At 40.7% G+C, this 16,661-nt stretch overlaps 1 protein-coding gene across 1 annotated transcript in view; it reads left to right on the top strand.

Annotated features, from left to right (window-relative positions):
* The first annotated feature begins 469 nt into the window (after nucleotides 1-469).
* PRUNE2 (prune homolog 2 with BCH domain) overlaps nucleotides 470-16,661 on the top strand; it is a 176,317-nt gene continuing 160,125 nt past the window's right edge. Inside the window, exon 1 of the mRNA XM_054177749.1 lies at nucleotides 470-554. Coding sequence (XP_054033724.1) covers nucleotides 470-554 — 85 coding nt within the window. The remainder of the gene's footprint in view (nucleotides 555-16,661) is intronic.

Raw genomic sequence — 16,661 nt, 5'->3', positions numbered from 1 at the left:
TAAACCCCCTGCCCATATTGATAATGGGGGTTGGCCCAAGTGCAAGGTCCTGCACCTGGACTTGTTGAACCTCATGAGGTTCACTTAGGCCCAGCTTGTGTAGGTCCCTCTGGATGACAGCCTGTTCCTCAGGCATACTGACCACGTAACTAACTCAGTTTGTTGTCATCTGCAAAGTTGCTGAGGGTGCGCGGGCACACACTGCCTTGAAGGGCCTGACAAACTGCCAAGCCCAGGGAAGCTTGCTCGCCGCTCCACCTCTTCTGCCGCGGCCTGCCCCTTCCGCGAGACTCCGCGACCCTCCGCGGAGCTCAGTGCCGGCCTTGCGGCACGGCCTGACGTCACTGCCCGCGGCGGGTGGGGCGGGGCGGGGCGGGTGGCGAGTCCGCGCTCCGCAGCGGACAGCGCAGGGACCGCGCAGGGCGGTGGCCGCAGCCGCGGCCGCGGTGTCCTGCTGCCGGCCGGCGCCATGGAGGAGTTCCTGTGGCGCGCTCAGGCAAAGCTGGTGAGTCACGGCGGGGAGCAGCGGGCGCAAAACTTCGCCCGACTTCCCGGTAATAGAAGTAATTGACCGCTCCCGCGCAGCCCCGGGTGTGGCACCCGCAGATGCTCCCCAAAACTTCTAGGAGCGTTTCAGCAGCGTTCTGCTCCGCGGCGTTGCGCAGCAGTGCGGGCAGTGGGGAAAGGATGGGGCTTGTGATCTTTGCGTCGGCTGGGGATGTTTTGGAGGGGTCCCTTCTCATACCATGCAGCCCTCTAATTACTGCTGAATAACGCTCCACATTCGGAATATCCTAATACATATTTGACAAGCACGTAAGGAGTGGTTGCATGACATTTTTGGGATCGTTTGTGCATTTGTAGGGATTTGAAGGTGCATCAAGTTGCATAGTTGAATGAGGAAAGAGATGTATCAGAAGTCACTGAAAAACTCTCTTTTGCGGTGTAAATGTTACTGGGAGTGGGGGATAAGTTCAGATACGCAAGAGCTAAAATAACGGGAGCATGCAAAGGTGATCGAGGATTTGTCTCATCTACCATAGGTACTAGTATGTGTTAATAGTAGTTAATGCTATGTTAGAAGTCACAGACATAGAGAGGTCCTGTTTGCAAATAATTGTTAGGGTTGTGCTGAAACCACAGCGTAATTTTTGTTTGTTTGTTTATAATGATCTGGCCCCATATGGTGCTTTCCCCCCACTTACGTGCAGTGCAGAAGAAGGATCGTTTTGAGAGTGGGATGGCCTTAGGCTGACTTGTTTCCAGTGCGAGAGTTGAATTTTCTGTGCGAAACTTGAAGTTCTGTAGCTTCTTGTTTTGCCCCTTAGTTTTGGGTGCTTGGGACCTATGTTCTTGCAGGGTTCCCCCCTAACCATTGGAGAGTTGCTATACATAGTTAAATGTAAACTTTGTTGATGATAATTAGAAGCATAGGGCCTTTCCAGTTTTATAGACATTACAGATTTCTAGAGAGTGAGCAATCACAAACCCAAGATCCTCTTTTTGTGATGGCCATCATTATCTATATGTAATGATTTGTAAAGAATTTGTAAAGAATGGTTTGTTACACTACCTTTTGTTGTCATGCATATGCTGGAAATCACAGAAGTGAACCAGATTTTAGATGGCTGGCAGCATAGAAAAGAAAATTAATCCCTTGGTGGCTCCCTTAATGTTTAACTGTGTTGGCAAATGTTAAGGGTAAACATGAGGTGTGTAGTCTTGATCACATGCTAGCTAAGATGATTTACTATGTATTTTTAGGAGTTTGTAAAATGTTTCCTCTGTATTTTCATGTAAACAGTTTAAACTTTGGTAGCACTGTTAAAAGATACTGCATCACTCAGTTGCAGTTACTTTGTACGCCTTTACACCAGCGTCTCATAAATGTTAACATTTCAATTGAGATTTGGTTTTAACGAGTTTCCTGCTCGACTACATCAGAGGTGGTTTTACTTAATAGACATTAATTACTTAAGATAGTGGTTCCCTCTGGACCATTAGTAAATGGCAAGCAGGAAATACAACTTGATTTTTCTAATAAAAGCTAATATTGCATTAATCTTTCTAAATATCTGTTGATACTTGTGTGTTATCTGGAAAATTTTTATAGTGTGAGGAGGCCTGAGCCTGAGGATAGTAGATAATATTATTTCTTTAATTTAGAAGATGCAGGGAGCACAGCAACTGAAGAGTAGCCCTTTTTGTTTTTGCAGTGCGGGGTTTTTTTTTGTTTGTTTATTTTTGTTTTTTTTAAAAAAGCATACTTCTCTTGGTACCTTCTGAACCATGTGAGAAAAACATGTTTTGGAGCAAGTCTCCTCTACAACAGGAATATTGTGGAGGGTAGTGTCTTTCTGATGGCGTTGCTTTATTGTAGGGTCATGTCAGCTGAGCATGTCTGGGGAAAAAGCATCTGGAAATTAGTGTGTTCAGCACAGATTTCTGTTTCTTTTGACTACCTGCATCACACAAATGGAAGACATCACTTTTATTTTTCTCTCTTAAGTCACCACACTATCACCCTTCCTGGGGGGAAAGTCAAGATACTCATTTGGTCACAGTCTGCAGAGAAGGAGTATCTCCCCAGCAGCCATGTGCGGTAGAAATGCACTAAAATTCCCTGAGTCTTACAGATTAATTTCAATTTGCTTGTTTACTTTGTACCACAGTAGCCTGAAAAAGCTTAATCCAGAGTAATGGAAAGTTTGCTTTTTGCAGTGCAGAAAGTTGATGGTATGTTTTCCTTTCTGCTTGATCAAGCCTCATCTCTGCTCACGTAAGGTAGCCATAGACTGACTTGAGCACAAAGGTGGGGGGCTGAGTTTGTATTACTTCTAGTGCAAGGTAAAGCTGCTGGGGTAGATGTGTGAATGGCTTATAACTAACAAGCTGCTGTGTGCTGCTGCAGCCATATCTGCAGAGGATGCTTAAAGCCCTACAGTTGTATCTCAGAATCTTGATGATGTCAGTCTTACAGTGCTAGTATTTTACACTGTAGGTAATCTTGTTTGGTTAAACTGATTACAGTGCATTGCCTACATGAGTACTACTCAGCATGAGTAATGGAAAATTTTCTTTGCTTGTGAACAATAGCTCCAGAAGAACAATTAGTTCAGACTGCACAGGAAAACCTGTTACTGCAAGTGCTTTATCATTCATTTGGATCGGGCTTCAGCCACAACATTAATCAAAGCTGTTTTTCCACATGGAGAAAATTCTAGCCTTGGAGTATATCACACGAAGGACTTGTGTATTTTTTGTTTTCTAAGACTCTTGCATCATGTATCTTTGCTGATAAAGAGGAAAATTCTCTCTGTATTATCTATTAATAATAAAGTCTCTGTTAGGCTATGCTTTCTATAAGAAGAAATATTTTTGCTTTTGTAATTTGTTATGCAGATTAAAAAGATTATTTATAATCTTTGTAAAACCAAGGAGAAAAAAATGGTAGAAGGCAGAACATGGCAGAATGTAAGATTGGTACTGACATTTTTGAGCATTTACAGTTTGGACCTGTAATTTTTTCTTCAATTTTTGCTGAGTCTAGTGATGAAGCGAGAACAGGCGAGATGTGCTGAGACCAGAGAGCCTTCTACACCGGTGTTCTGTCTTGGCTAAGGCAGGATTATAGGATTATAAGAAGTACAATATACAGGTTTTTCTGATCACGGTTTGAAAGCTTAGATCAAGATGTGTATCTGAACTGCCATGTTAATCACAGCTAGAGACATCTTCCACACATTTGACTATGGTTTGGGTTGGTGTGTTGGTTGTTTTTTTTTTCTTTCCTCACCCACTCCCACCCCTTTGTTGTTTTTTGTTTGTTTTGTTTTAATATCAACTTATGTGTGGGCTTCCACAAAATCCGTGAGACAGTAAATTTTACAGTTTTATCATGTGCTTTTTGAGTGAAGCAGTATCCCTCTTTGTTTGCTTTAAACCATCTGCCTCACAATTTTAACGGGTGTTCCCTTGTTCTTATGGCTTGAATGTGGTGTTTTTTTTTTTTTTTTTAAATTGTTTTTTTTTTTTTTAAAAAATTATTTTTATTTACTTTCCCTGTGGTTAATAAAGTATTACCATATCCCACTTAACACCTCCCAGACATTTCCAGGCTGAGGTTGTGTTGCCCCTTCTTACACAGGCACTGTTCTATCATTCTGTTCATCTTTATAGCCTCTCTCTGAAGATTTTATAATGTTATTAGCACTTCGAAAGTTGTGGAGCCCAGAATTATCTGTCATATTTAAGGCATAAATGCATAGAAGACTTTGACAGCAGTATAGCAGTGTTTCATGTTTTTCTGTTTTCTTAAGACTTCTTGGTATTCTGTTTACTTATTAATTGTTTTGTTTTGCTGTGAGGAAGCATTTTTCTGATGCTTTCAGAGAATAATTGAAAATCAATGCATGATTTTTTTTTTATCTGCTTAGTAATACCCATTTAAAAAAACCTGTCTGACTGTGGACAGTACCTAAGTGTAGTTAGAAAATGGAGATGGGGCTGTTTCTTCACTTTTTCCCTAATCTGTGCTTGTTGACCATCATTTGTTTTTACTATATTATTACTTAGTCCCTCAGTGTCATGAGTCCTTTCTGCAGCTCTTACAACTGGTTTTAGGTTTTACTCTCCTGCATAATCTGGTATTGTCCCCAGCTTTTGTCACTTCATTATTTGCCTGACTGTCCTGCTGGAAGTAATGTTATTTATTATTTATAGATATGAAGAACAGGACATGCCCTCATAGAAATCCTTCAAAAATACTTTCTTCATTGTGAAAACTGACCACTTGTTCCTATCCTTTGTTTCTGAACTTTCAGTTCTTTATTATACCATGAGAGGGTTATACTCTTTTTCTCTGATGATTTAGTTTCTTTACTAGCCTCTAGAAAACATTTCAGTATTTTTTTGAGAGTCAAATACATTGCATTGGCTAGCTTGTCTTTCTCTGCATACTCCTTAAAATATTCAAAGAACTTTAAAATATTCTGTACGAAAATGTCATACTTCACAAAACTCGCTGCCTCCCTTTGAGTATATTGTATTATTGATATGTTTGATAGCAATTCAGTTGGTCTTTTTGTGGGTTAGACTCCTTCATGCACAGCTAAGCTTGTAAGTGTGAGAGGAGTGATTGATCAGTCAGTGCAGAATTTTACATAGTAAGAAAAAATAATCTAAGTCTTCAGTGATGTAGCTTATGGGAATTATTACTAAATCATTAGAGGCTATTAAAATGAAAAAGTAACAATCCAGAAATTGTTTCTTTAGTAATTCTCTGCTGTGAAATGCTGTGTGCTACATGAGATAAAGTTTGACACTTTTCACATAATCTCATGCTTCAAACGGTTTGCAGTGAAGCTGAATGACCGTGAGAAGGTAAGTGAAGGGAGTCTGTCAAAAAAGAAACTAAGAATACGATAAAACAAGGGGGGAGAAAAAAAGTCAGAATTCCGCCTTAGAGATAGTGAGACAATGGCTTCCAGCCAGTACTTTTTCCCTGGCCTGAGGTCTGTGCTTAATGGAGAGCCTAATGCTTCATATACTGGCTTCAGGGGAGTCAGAGGACACAGTGAGCCCTGCAAAGAGCTTAATGTTCAGATGATAGTGAGATATCCCCATACTGCAGCAAACTGCTTCAGACTAGCAATTGGAAGATGGTCTTCCCTCTCCGGACAAGAATAGATTAACTGGAGAAAAATCTTTCTCAATGCTGTGTCATCTTCAGGAGTTAAGAGCGTTTGGAAAAAAAGCCAAACTCCCTAAAACTTCAAGTTCTTTTAGTCCTTTGCTGAAATAAGAAAAGAGACTATAATGCTAGATCAATGTAACACCTGTCAGAATAATACATTGAACAAGTAGGGAATTATGCCCCCTGACAGATGTGGCCAGAGTAAAATTGTACTCTGTGACTGGACATTTTCTAGAGTGAGGGTCAGACATCAAACTAGGGAGATGCCCTTGAGATAAGTGAAAAAAGGGCTCCCAAGGTATTGCTTTGATAGGTATGAAAAATCAATGTGGTGCTTTTTTCTGAGGCAAAGAAGTTCAAAGAACAGTTGATGATGATGGCATGACCTGAGCAGATTTATGTGACCGCAGTTTAAAAGCAAGAGGAATCACTTACGTGTTTATTCACATTGCCTTTCGTTTGCTTATCTGGAGCTTTGTTATCAATGATAGGCAGTGGTTGCTTTGAAAGTAAGATTTAATTTAGCTTGCATAAAGGCATGGTTTTATGGGAAGTGAAAGACATTATGGAAGTGAAATAGAAGTTATTTTCCCAGAAATTGCTGAACTTATCCAAGGAGAGGACTGAGAAGAAACCATTAAGACAAGGAATCAAGTCTTAGCCTCTCAAGTATCTTTTTTGCATTAATCCAGTAGCACGCAGGGGACTTGACTCCATTTAGCAGGGCACTTACAGTATGCAGAGAATTAAGAGTACCACTAATGATACTGACTCCAGTTGGAAAACTCGTATGTGTGAGTTGTACATACACATAAAAATGCTGCAGAATCAGAGTCCTACAGCTTATTAAGCCTTTGTTCCAGAAATCAGTATGAAGAAACCATGCACTCTGTAGCTGGAACTTCAGAGTCAGGGTTCATTAGTAATGAGGAAAAATAAGTAAACTTTGCATTTATGTAATTCTCAGATAAATATTTAAACAAAAAGTTGTGAGCAACAATGAGAAGATTAATGGACTTGCAGCTGTGAGTGAAATGATCAGAGAATATTTTTGGAAATTCTGTTGAGGATTAATTCCAAATAAAATTCAATATGAGGACAAAAATCTGTGAGCATGAAAACAGAAAGATGATAATGGGAGTGTCACTGTAATGCAAATAAGACATGCTTGCAGGGTGATGTAAGTGTTAAAAAAGGCAATTTGCCATGCAGTCTTCATATCCCATAAAAGGGCAGTAATAGACCTTTGTATGTTTATACACACGCATAGATATCTTTTTAGGGAGGGTCATGTCTTGTAGACTTACTCTGTCTCCTTTTAATTGTTATGCAATTTCAAGTGGAATGCTCCCTTCTATTTTGGGTACAGTATAAGAAAAAAAAATTTCTTTGCTGAAGGAAGAATTCAGGGAGTCATTAAAAAAAATTGTTTCAAGAATTTACTTCCAGGGAAATAGAAGTGAACAACCCAAAAGTTTATTAAATTACTGCTGAGCTGAGACATGAGAGCAGTCTGAGTCTAGGGGGTACTAAAAGCAATGCAAAGAAGGCATCACTCATACATTCGTACATATGTATAAATAAGGAATTGCAGAAAACTCATCAGAGACTTAATAACAAGAGAATATTTTGTGATAATGAAGTATTTTAGCTAGGAGAACACTCTCCCAGAGGAAGGAGAGGAAGCCTTTCCATAAGAGCAAACCAAACCAGAGTCTGAATCAGATAAACGTATGTAAAACTGTTTTAAAAAACAACCTGCAGTTCTCTGCAAAATACATTGGGTGATTTAAAAGCCTTTTACAGTTTCACTTAAGCCATACAGACTACAAACTTGTAGCAGAAGCTGGTAATTAAAACTGCTTTATCCCCATGGACTTGCCTTTGGAGGACAGAAATGGCACTTTTAAATGATAGGCATATACCTTGTCTTTCATCAGTTTCGGGTGCAGTGGTATGTTCTCCTTTTTCACACACACAGAAAGGCATATTGTAGTGAATTTTCCATTGGTAGAGGTGAAGTACATCAACTTAATAAAGGTAGCGCCAAATTGTATCCTGAATAACTTACTTGATGTTGAAGAAGTGCAGGAATAGCTGAAATACATTGCTCATTGTTCTACATAGAGTTAAATTCCAAAGGCCTTTCAGAGCAGAACACATGAATTTACTAGGGTATCTTGATACCCATACTATTATTTAAGTATAATACTGAGGCATTGACCGGGATCCTGTTGCGGTAGATGCTATGCAAGTACTTCATAAAAGATCTGTTCAATCCCTGTCTTAAAAAAAGTCCATAAAGTAGGCTGGAAAACACAGGTGGAAGCAAATGAATCCCAAATAGTAGCAGAGTGGCACAGGTAGGTGTGATAACATTCATTTAACCTAATGTAACTTACTAGCACTTTAGTAAAGAATAGCTTTAAGAAGGAATTAGAAAAAAAAGGAAATGAGAAGATCTGATTACTCTCTCTGTTCCTCTGCTATTGACTGGCTGTAGATAGAAGTATTTAATTTTTGAATAGGTGGTAGACTAATCAGTGGAAAGATGGAAAACATTTCAACATGTAGTTTAAGATTTCTATTTAACGTGCTGGAGCAAGAAGAGCCAGCAGAGAGAGATGCTTGCATGGACAGAGCAAATATGGCAGGATCAGAGCCACAGACTAGGGGAAGGTTTTCCAGCATGGTTCTGGAAGCTTCCAGGTTTCCTCTGCTGAAGCCACATAACATCTATGTAATTAAAACATTAGGTAATGGTAGCCAGACTATTAGCTCTGAGAGTAGGTAGGAGAGGCTAATGATAAAAAACTTGTGGGACTTTGCAGTTTGCCGAACATGATGGCAGGATTATGTCTTGGCTGTAGCCCTGCTGAGTTGGAGCATACAGTGAAATTATCTGGGGGAGGAGGAGAGAAGGTGTGAGATTTTAGTGTGAAAGCTGCAGGACTGGAACATCACTGAAGTCCCACTTGCCAAGCTGGAGTCCTGAGAGAGATCAAGCTTAGAGGTTAAATGACCTGATATCATTGCTATTACACACTTTATCTCCAAAGAAGAGAGCCTGATGACAGCAGCAATTAGTCAAAAACTGCAATGATGTCATTTGTTCTAATGAGATACAAAGAGATTGCAGCACAGTAGGGACAAAGGACCAACAGTGAAAAGGTTAGGAACATTTCAGCAAGCAATGACGTGCAGATGATGTCAGATAGTTCTCTTTCCTTCTTTGCTGTATCATTTGACAGTAACTGAATGATGTGTAATAGACCTAATGTGCTGGCCCAGATCCATCTTGCACAGTCATAACCTGCTTTTGTACATTTCCTTCTAGCTTCAAATTAATTAAGTCACTTTACATCAGCTTCTGTCTAGAGTGCAGTGAGATTTTGCAGTGTACCTAGTATGAGTTATCCATATTTAAGAAGTTTTGATTTTGCTCTATGTTGATAGCAATAGTTGTGCTTATGTGTTTTTGTAATTGACATAGTTTTGATTGGTTTTGTTTGTTTGTTTGTTTTTAATATGGAAGTGCCTCTCTATACAGTACCTGACACTAACTAACCAGGTTAGCTGATGAATCAGCTCTTGATTGAGTGGTGACTATCCTGCTGAAGTGACCTTTTCCCTAATGGTTATTCTTACTGTGTTATATTGTGATACAGAGCATAAGAATTATTATACTTAATAAATACTTTGTTGCTTTAATCACTATAGGGATTAAAAAATCCTGATCTAAGATGATTTGGTAGGGAAGAAGAAATCTCTGAATTGTTTCTTCAGATACTGGCATGCATTTGTACCTCATTGAAATAAGTGCAGACAGTCTAGCTGGTGCTGACAGAGAAAGGCAGTCAGTGGAATAGGAGGGGGAAAAGGAAGTTTTATTTTGATTTTGCTGATTTTTTTTCCCACTCAATTGAGAGCAGAATTGCTCCATTTGGAATACACTTGACTCTTTCTGAAGCATAGATAAATGGTAAATTTTTAAACATTTGGAGGGACAAATACAGGCAGTTGGCAAGTAATCAGCTGACTGACTCAGCATCCTTTCTTCAGGGTTTTAACGCAAAGTCACTTGCAGGCCTGGCTGCGTTACAGCTGAGTCAGATGGAGTGGAGTGATAGATTGACTTGCTGGAAAAGTATACTACTATTTTTTTGACAATGTATGTATGCAGTCCACAGATGTATGTTTATCTAGTTTTCTTACAGATGGCAGAATCACACAGAAGCACAGAATGTTGAAAGATCATCTAGTCCAACCTCTCTTGCTAGAGCAGGACCACCTAGAAGAGATCATACAGAAGTGCATCTGGGCGTGTTTTGAATTTCTTCAGTGAAGGAGACTCCACAACCTCTCTGGGCAGCCTGTTCCAGTGCTTTCTCACCCTCACAGTGAGAAAGTTTTTCTTTGTGTTTACATGGAACCTCCTGTACTCCAGCTTGCACCTGTTGGGGTCCTCAGTCTCCTCCAAGCTAGAGAGACCCATCTGCCTCAGCCTTTCCTCATAAGTGAGACATTCCACTCCCTTAATCACCTTTGTGGCTCTGTATTGGACTCTCTCAAGCAGTTCCCTGAACTTCTTGAGCTGAGTGGCCCAGAACCTCTCTGGACCTACTAACCACAGCCCTTCTAATACAACCCAGGATGCCATTTGCCTTAATGGCCACAAGAGCACTTTGCTGGCTCATGGTCATCCTGCTGTCCAGCAGGATTTCCAGGTACTTTTCTCCTTCACTGCTCTCCAACAGGTCAGGCCCCAGCCTATACTGGTGCAAGACTCTACACTTGTCCTTGCTGTATTTCATTATATTTCTCCCCACCCAACTCTCCAGTCTGTCCAGATCTTGTTGAATGGCAGCAGAGCCTTCAGGTGTGTCAGCCACAGATATATATGTTTGTGAAGGCGTCCTGAGTATTCACATTACTTAGAAGACCAAGTGGCTTTATGTGATGTATCTGTGTATTGTGCATTTAAGAGTTTTGGGTCTATATGAAATCTTGGAAAGGTTACCTAGTCAGGTTTCTGCATTTTTATTTTCTTTTCTACTGAAATTTTCCTCTTCCCCATCCATCTTGTAGAACTTCTGTGAGATCCTATTCTTGCTGTCATATTCCTTGTAACTTTTCTGTTAGGTTGGGAATTAAAGTTCTGCTCTCTGTTACAGTGGTAAAAATACAGAGTAGTACCAGTTCTGGTAGCATTAGCTTGTTCATACAGGGGGGTAAAAGAAAAAGAAAAGAGACTGGTTTCACTGTGCTAAAATGGAACCCTAAATGTAATGCAGGAACCCTAAATGCAGACAGGAGTAACTTGTACCGATTACCCCTTACCTTTTCCACGTGACTTCTCATAAAAAGGGAGTTTCCATCACCCTGATGGCCACATTTTACATATTGGTACATGGTAATATGATTTTTGTTTCTTTCCATAGAGGAATGGGGGTCCCCAGAGCAGCACAAGCAATCTTATATTTATGTCATAGATGCAGTGCTTAGGGACATGGTTTAGTGGTGACCTAGCAGTGTTCAGTTAATGGTCGGACTTGATGATCCTGCCAATGGCAGGGGAGCTGGAACTAGATCATCTTCAAGGTTCCTTCCAACACAAACCATTTTATGAACCTATGAATCTATTAACTTCCCTTCTTGTTTTCTTTTCTCCCCAACTTTGTTGTTTTGTCTCAAGAGGGTCAAGAATCTATTTTTATTTTGTTTTGTTTTATTTTGGTTAATTTCATCATTGCCCTCTATGTCAATGACCAGCTGGAATCAGTGGAGCTCTGCCTGGGGAAGGATGATGAGCTGCTTGAAAGTGTATGGATTAAAATTAAAGGCAAGACAGGGGAAGGAGATATTACTGTAGGGGTCTCCTACAGGCCACCTAACCAGCAGAACCAAGAAGATGAGGCCCTCCACAGGCAAATAGAAGCAGCTTCCAGGTCACAAGCCCTGGTACTAATGGGTGATTTCAACCACCCTGACATCTGCTGGAGGGACAACGCAGCAAGGCACCAGCAATCCAGGATGTTCCTAGAAGACAGCTTTCTCCTCCAAATGGCAGAGGAACCAACAAGAAATGGTTCTGTGCTGGACCTTGTTCTCACCAACAGGGAAGGGCTGATAACCAATGTGAAGCTCAGAGACAGCCTTGGCTGCAGTGACCATGAAGCAGTTGAATTCAAGATTCTCAGGGCAATCAGGAGGAAGTATTCTAAGCTTACGGCCCTAGACTTTGGGCGTGCAGACTTTGAGCGCTTCAGAGATCTGCTAGCCAAAGTGTCATGGGACAAAGTCCTAGAGGGAAGAGGGACCCAGGTCAGTATTCACGGGCCACCTCACACAGTATCACAGTATCACCAAGGCTGGAAGAGACCTCAAAGATCATCAAGTCCAACCCATCACCACAGACCTCATGACTAGACCATGGCACGAAGTGCCATGTCCAGTCCCGTCTTAAACACCTCCAGGGACGGTGACTCTACTGCCTCCCTGGGCATCCCATTCCAATGGCGAACCTCCTCTATGTCCAGGAGCAGTGTATACCAACAAAGAGAAAAGCAGGAAAGAATGCTAGGAGGCCTGCCTGGATGAGCAAGGAGCTGCTGGACATGCTATCACTTGGAAGGAAACTCTACAGGAAGTGGAGGAAAGGACAGCTAGAACAGGGGGTATATAAGGAAGCTACCCAAGCAGCAAGAGACCTGGTTAGGAAAGCCAAAGCAGGGTTTGAATTGAATCTATCCAGGGAGGTTAAAGGGAACACTAAGAATTTCTACAGGTATAATATTAATAACAGATTAGTAACAGATCTGTTCAGAGCATCACAGGTTCATGAAAAAGCATTTCAAGTCAACTGACTAGTTTTTAACAGGAGAGGCTTAGCTCCATTCCCCAGAGATCTGAGAAGAATCCGCAGCTGCAGTAAATGGAATAGGTGACTGGATGTCACCTACACTGTACACAGCTATAGCTGTTTTAAGAAATTTATTGAATTTATAATGAAGATATAGCAAATATAGATATTGATAAAAATATTAATATCATTTTATTAATATTGAAATTTGCCAAAACATATTAAACAGGTTTGATGTATGGTTAGAATATATATATATTTACAGTGGGAATGTACAGTATTTAAGCAAATATAACAATTCTAAGCAAACTGGTAGGAATAATGGGAAAGAGAACATCCCTGGGAGCAAAATGGCTCTCAACCACAGCAGAGGAGACTTGTCAGGAACTGTTAAGCCAAAGAGGCAATGAATTAATTACTCACAGCTGATACCACCCAAGTGGGGAGTGCTGCTGCTGTGTATAGCCATTGAGACTTTTGGGAGTGCTCTTGTGTGCCAGGCATAGCTGCTTGCCAGTGGGAAGGCCACAGGGTCTCAGGGTTGGTCTGGCTGCAGTAGGACAGCAGGTAGTTTACGATGCTTCTTGTGGCAGGCTCTTGCATCGTCCTGGGTACAGTGAGGCACAGCAAAATTCTTGGTGCAAGGGGAAACGAGGCTTGGCTCCTGCACCTAAAGCTCATGGCTTCTCTAGCTTGCAATGAGTAGGCTCATGGCTTTTGTCCCAGGCTCTGGACCAGGCAACACAAGGCAAGACAACTTGAGGCAGCTTCAAGCAAGGCACATCCAAGCAGGCAGTGCAGGTTCAAGCAAGGGAAGGCAAAGGCGACTAGAAATCAGTCTGTGTATGAATCTTGCCCAAGATTCAATTGGGCCAATAGGGCAACTGAAGCCAGCAAACAGTTACCCAACGAAAAGGAATTCCACCAGGCTGTCGCCATAAAAAGCAGAAACATAGGCCTGGTCTGGGAGAAGCAGTGGCCAGCACACGTGCCTTTACCCTAGAAGGAAACTTGTTTATCAGACCTGTTAGGTTCTGTCCCTTTGTTCCTTTTCACTTGTTACCCCAACTTTCTGCAGGAAAGAGTAGGGGAGAAGGGGACCATGTCTAGGCACATCAGGGCCTGTCTGGGTTTGTGCTGGGCCTGTTTGGCCCTACCAAGCTGAAAGAAGTTCTTCACCATGATGGTGGTGAGACACTGGAACAGGTTGCCCAGGAAGGTGGTAGAAGCCCCATCCCTGGAGGTTTTAAGGCCAGGCTGGATGTGGCTCTGAGTAACCTGATCTAGTGTGAGGTGTCCCAGCCCATGGCAGGAGAGTTGGAACCAGATTATCCTTGGGGTCCCTTCCAACGTTAGCAATTCTATGATTCTATGAAAGATCATTTATCTTAAAAAGATTCAGCCATAGCATTGAGCTGTTCTTCTGTGAGAATCCAAAGAAGCTAAAGAGCGGCATGCTTTCTAATTCAAATATATTTTCTGTTTCCCCCCCGTATTAGGTTGAAATTACCCCCCCAAAATAAAATTGCCAGACCAGCTCAGTTGGAAAGCAAATGGAGCTATATTTACAAGCAGACTAAAATCTAGAAATGTGGAATGCAATGAACATGTACAAAATATACAATATTTACATATATTTACAATTTAAAAACAACACAAGAACCCATCTGGACAAAACCAGGAGTTACCAAGGGCTTCTCCCTCTTGACTCTCTCCACCCTTCGCCCCCTGTACAAGGGAAAACAGAAGAGAGTAGCTTGTTAGTATTTAGCTACAAGAAGTACACAGCCAAGGTCAGCAACAGCCAAGCAAAAGCACCAGCTAGTATCTGCTAGAGCAAAAAAGCCAAAAAGAGGAAAAAGTTAGTTTATATAACTAACTTTATGTTAGTTATCAGACCAATGGGGTTATTTAGACCTTATCATTATTTTTCTTTTTACACCCAATGGTAATTTATTTGCATTCTACCACTTTCTACTCAATCTGTGGAAAATTTCCTAGGCATCAGCCTAAAACCACCACACTCCCTAAGAGTAGCATGCCGTTGTATTTCTTTTGAGCATTCCTTGACACATTTCTGAATGTTTAGAAAGTAACTAATTTGTATGATAATTTGATGGTAGTTTGATACATGATAGATGAAAGAGCATGTTGTGTTCTTGGTTGCATGGTTTAGTTGATTAGGTGGTGTTGGATGATAGGTTGGACATGATGATCTTGAAGGTCTCTTCCAACCTGGTCTGGTCTATTCTATTCTATTCTATTCTATTCTATTCTATTCTATTCTATTCTATTCTATTCTATTCTATGAGTTAAAAAACACTGCTAAGAGAAACAGCCAAAAGTGTGTAGGAATAGACAGTAGGTAAGGCAAGGGAATTTTCTTGCACTTTCTGCATCCTTACAGAATACTTCAGTACTTGCAAGCCCCATCCTATCCCTGTATGTTAACACTGTTATTTTGAACAAGATAATGGAAAGCTTGCTGGAAATCATGGAACCTTATTTGAAATGATTGGTGAATGAGACAGAGTCAAGGCCAGGGACTAAAAATCACAAAAAACCCCCACCACCGAAAACCTCACAACAACAAAAAAAGTGTGAAGTCAAATGATAATGTGAAAGATTATTTACTGAATGCAGAAGTGTCCTCTGGTGCCTGCTCTGTCAAGAATCTGAATAATCTTGAAAACTTGAGTCTTGAAAAGTCCCTTCTTTCCTTGTGCTTACATTCTCTGTCAGCAATTTTTAGTTACTATTGTTAGGTACTAATTTCAGGGGCCCAGTTTCACATAATTACAAGTATTTCTGATGGCATTTAATTAATAAAATCAACACACATAAAATTTAAATAGCTCAAACCCACTGAGCTTTAGAAACTAGGTCTTTTTCTTGGCAAGCCCTTCTATAGATTTGATAGTTGCACCGCGATGCCAGAAAGAAGTGCAAATCAAGGAAGCCAAATGTCAACTGGAAGTACTTGGGTGTTTTCAGTTACAGAGAGCTAGGTTTTCCCCTTCCCTTCTGCTGCTGGATGGTTTGTAAGAAGAAAGATTTTTCTATTTGTTCTGAAAGGCTGTGCTGAGCCACAGTGCTATTTCTGTTTTTGACAGGGTTTGTTATGCAGCACCTAATACAAAAGCTGTCTAGTCTCTATTTCTTAAAACATCTCTATTGTAGGTGCATCTTTTGACGTATCCCTGGAGGAAGGAAGGAAGGAATTAATGTGATTTTATCATTTTATCATCAGGTTTTTAATTGCAGAGGTTAGTGCCAAATCTTTGAATTGAACTTGCTATCAGTGGTGAGAAAAAAGAAGATGAAGAACATTAGTGCAATCTGTTCTTTTTAGCTCTTGATAGTCTGTAAGTTAAAAGTTTCTGATAGTCAGGTGTCATTGTCCTTGTCCTCAGACCCTCATAGCTGCTGTACCAGTAAACCAGTAGAAGGGCAGGAATGGAGTTGGGTATAATTAGTTCTGGTTATGCAGTGCTGGTAATGAGAACTGGAGCAAACAAGTAAAAGACTGGTTGAAAAAAACCTCTGCAGTGGGGGTGGAAAACACGATCCCTGTGTTTTTGCACAACTTCTGTGGGAAGCATTAATGCCTATTGGTATTCCTCATATTTCACAGGATCACAGGGCGTTAGGGTTTGTAAGGGATCTCTGGAGATCTTCAAGTCGAAGCCCCCTGCCAGAGCAGGACCATATAATCTAGTGCAGGTCACAAAGGAATGCATCCTGATGGGTTTTAAAGTCTCCAGAGGATCAAGTCTTATAAAGTCTTATAAATCAAGTCTTTAAAGGTTTACAGCAATAGTTCTGTCATATTCCAGGTTAATAAATAGGAGGATGTGCAGGTACTCTGTCCTACTGAAAATAGCCAGCATTCCTACATGAATATGTACATGCACATGCCAACCCCTGACTTGTAAACTATATAAAGTTCACACCTATGTACACTTCAGCATAATGAAAACTGTGCTACAGAGATGTGACGTATTTAAATTTGGTTTCTTCATGCTAATGCATAAATCCTCAAAAATTTTTTCAAAGAATGAAAGACATTTAGGAGTGAAAAGTCAATACTGCTGGTAATTTGGA

This window comes from Dryobates pubescens, chromosome Z (assembly GCF_014839835.1).
Source record: "Dryobates pubescens isolate bDryPub1 chromosome Z, bDryPub1.pri, whole genome shotgun sequence".
Taxonomy (NCBI): domain Eukaryota; kingdom Metazoa; phylum Chordata; class Aves; order Piciformes; family Picidae; genus Dryobates; species Dryobates pubescens.
The sequence above is the reverse complement of the archived record's forward strand: the minus strand, read 5'-3'. Positions and strand labels throughout refer to the sequence as shown.